The sequence below is a fragment of the Sprattus sprattus genome, assembly GCF_963457725.1.
Source record: "Sprattus sprattus genome assembly, chromosome: 21".
In the NCBI taxonomy this organism is placed as follows: Eukaryota; Metazoa; Chordata; class Actinopteri; order Clupeiformes; family Clupeidae; genus Sprattus; species Sprattus sprattus.
Genome location: NC_137919.1, coordinates 2552396 through 2554895, shown reverse-complemented (window position 1 = coordinate 2554895; position 2500 = coordinate 2552396). Strand labels below are relative to the sequence as shown.

Genomic DNA, 2500 nt, shown 5'->3' with positions numbered 1-2500 from the left:
AGCTCAGAACTGTGCCAGCAGGCCAGCAGGTTTAAGATTTGCCTTCCTGAATAACTATTTGTCTTTCTGAATAGCTATTTTCCTTTCTGAATAACTATTTGCCTAATGTATTACATTAGTAACTCCAGGCTTTTGCAACTCACCAGAGCTCTGTCTGCAGCGCTACCTCTATTAGGGAAGATGGAGAGACTAGTTTTATAAACCACCACTTCCAAGTTGCCTTTAGCAATGAATGTTATTTCTTCAACGCTCCTCAGTTTCCTCTAAAGTGTATACAGTAAACATATGTCCCAGTATGACCGCGGACCACATGGACTCGACGATTGCAACTTTTTTGCGACGAAGGGGGTGTGGACATGAACTCTCCGTGCATAACATATAGTGCATGCATAATAGCCCCTCTGCTTGTTTTAAACCAGCGTAGACGTTTGTACATTTAAAAGTTTTACTTTATTTAGTGACTAGTAATGAATTTTGGAGGTGGCCTCAATCAAATCTTAAAAGTAGTTCAGTGTTGCGCAAACAGCTTCTGAGGGTACCTCCCACCCCACACCTCGCAAGCATTGCTTTTCACAGAATAACCAACTATTGCCATGCCAATTTTGCATTTAAACTATATCGTATTATCGTAAAGTTGGTTTTGTTTAAGTAGGTTATAACCTTAGATTGAACTTACCAGAAGCAGCTTTCAGGAATGGTTGTTCAATGCGTACGAGCGACTTTTTCGATAGTTGTCCAGACTGCCCAAAACCTCTTCTGTGCTTTTTTCTTGTGATTTGAGAATTTATCGGGTCATCAATGGTACGGGGCCAGTGTGACAGGACAGCCGAGCCGTAGGTCCTTCACCCAAATGACAACATGGAAAAGATTCTTGAAACGCACGGAGCGCTTTTAGCTTTAAATAGCTTATCTGTGGATCCGAGCCAACGGACCCGCCCCCTGTCCCCCCTCCCGCGCTTCTTCGCTCAATGGGCGATGTAGTTTATGGCAAACGTCCAGTGGCGGTGAGACCACTTTCTAATTGTAGTTTAATTCGGTCACTGTCTTTCACAGAATGTTGAGAGACTGCGCTGAAACAGTCTTGTGAATTTTGCTGCAGAATTATTTTTAAATTACGTGTTGCCTGCTGGCCGCGCGTAATGCAGGCCTATAGGACATTCAAATAATATGGGCTTTCACAGTCGATTGCATATTATTATTAACCAAATAAATTATCGTTAATTGTGCACGGAGCGGTTCGTGTGTAGGCTTTTGGCTTGTGCATCAGACTGGACGGACTAATCCCTTTGCTCCGTAATGGAATCAGAGAGACCATTGCTCTCAAGTCAACCCTTCATGTATGGCTCCCTTGGCGGTCATCCGCTGCGGACCCCCCCCACCCTCCCCTTTACATTGCTGCATAGACAGCGCATAGACGTGCGCTCCCACACGTACAAGGGTTGCCATATATTGATTGGCTGAGACGGTTTGCGAAACTTGGTTGTGATTTTCTCCGTGTAGGATAAAGGTGGATTTACCATCTGTAATCACCCCCACACCGTGTGAATATGTTCTCTTCTCCCTATGTATATGTGATGTATATATGCATGTATGTCAGTATATAAACTACTGGATTACCTACATTTTCCTCGGGATTAATTAAGTATCAATCTATCTATCTAGTATGTCTACCAATTCGTTTCTGCCTACACTCAACCAAGAGAAAATGTGCAGAAGATAGACGTTCCAATCTCCAGCCCTGAAAAATTATACTGGGTCTCCACAGAAAAAGAAAAACTCCTGAATTTGGATCTCCTCCAGCCCAGCCCCAGCCCCAGCCCTGGGCCACATAAGTCCTGGTTAGATGCCATCTATTAGATGAAGTTAAATCTGAGAAAAATATGGCTATATTTAACTTTTTTTTTTTTTTTTCACAGGGATAAACTATAAACAATAAACCGGCTGCTTGTATGTTGTCCATGTTTGAGTCAGGGGCATCAACAGTAAGTGCTGGTGTGGCTATATTTAACTTTTCTCAGAAGGATTTGTCTACCAGCATCTTACGTGTGCTGTGTTGTGTTGTGTTGGCATGAAGGTGGATCAGAGACTTTCTCTCCTGGGTGCCGCTGTGAAAGGTCCTCAAATCAAGCCTACATAGAGTTACTGCACCGTATCCAGATGTGACCCCTAACTCCGTACAGCGACCCAGATGTGTCCCCTAACTCTGACCCACATGTTGCATGGGGCCCCTGGCTGTACTGACCCGCGCCAGAATCAGAACCAGTGGTGTATCAGTCCTCCGCCACAAGGTAGCCCTCTCTAGCTGCCCTCTCGTCCGTCTCGATGGCAGCGTTCTGGGCCAGGAGACGAGCGCAGGGGGGGCCGATTACAGAATGTCAAAAATGTTTTGTGTGTCAACCTTCTGCTCCTAATCCGTCGCATGAGGGGAAGCAACAAAAGAGCGCGCCGCAGGATGTGTTTCCCCGTGAGTTCTTAGGAACAGTAACCAACCCCCATGCTC

The 2500-nt window shown here is 45.2% G+C and overlaps 2 protein-coding genes across 2 annotated transcripts in view; both read right to left on the bottom strand.

Annotated features, from left to right (window-relative positions):
* Nucleotides 1–849, bottom strand: part of LOC308382151 (uncharacterized protein C17orf114-like) — a 6799-nt gene extending 5950 nt beyond the window's left edge. Inside the window, exon 1 of the mRNA XM_080859837.1 lies at nt 677–849. The gene's annotated coding sequence lies outside the window, so the exon portion shown is untranslated. The remainder of the gene's footprint in view (nt 1–676) is intronic.
* A 1421-nt stretch (nt 850–2270) lies between these two features.
* The window catches only part of tm4sf5 (transmembrane 4 L six family member 5), a gene marked incomplete at both ends in the record, with an annotated part of 22449 nt that continues 22219 nt past the window's right edge, over nt 2271–2500 (bottom strand). The window contains one exon of the mRNA XM_080860079.1: nt 2271–2333. Coding sequence (XP_080716205.1) covers nt 2271–2333 — 63 coding nt within the window. The remainder of the gene's footprint in view (nt 2334–2500) is intronic.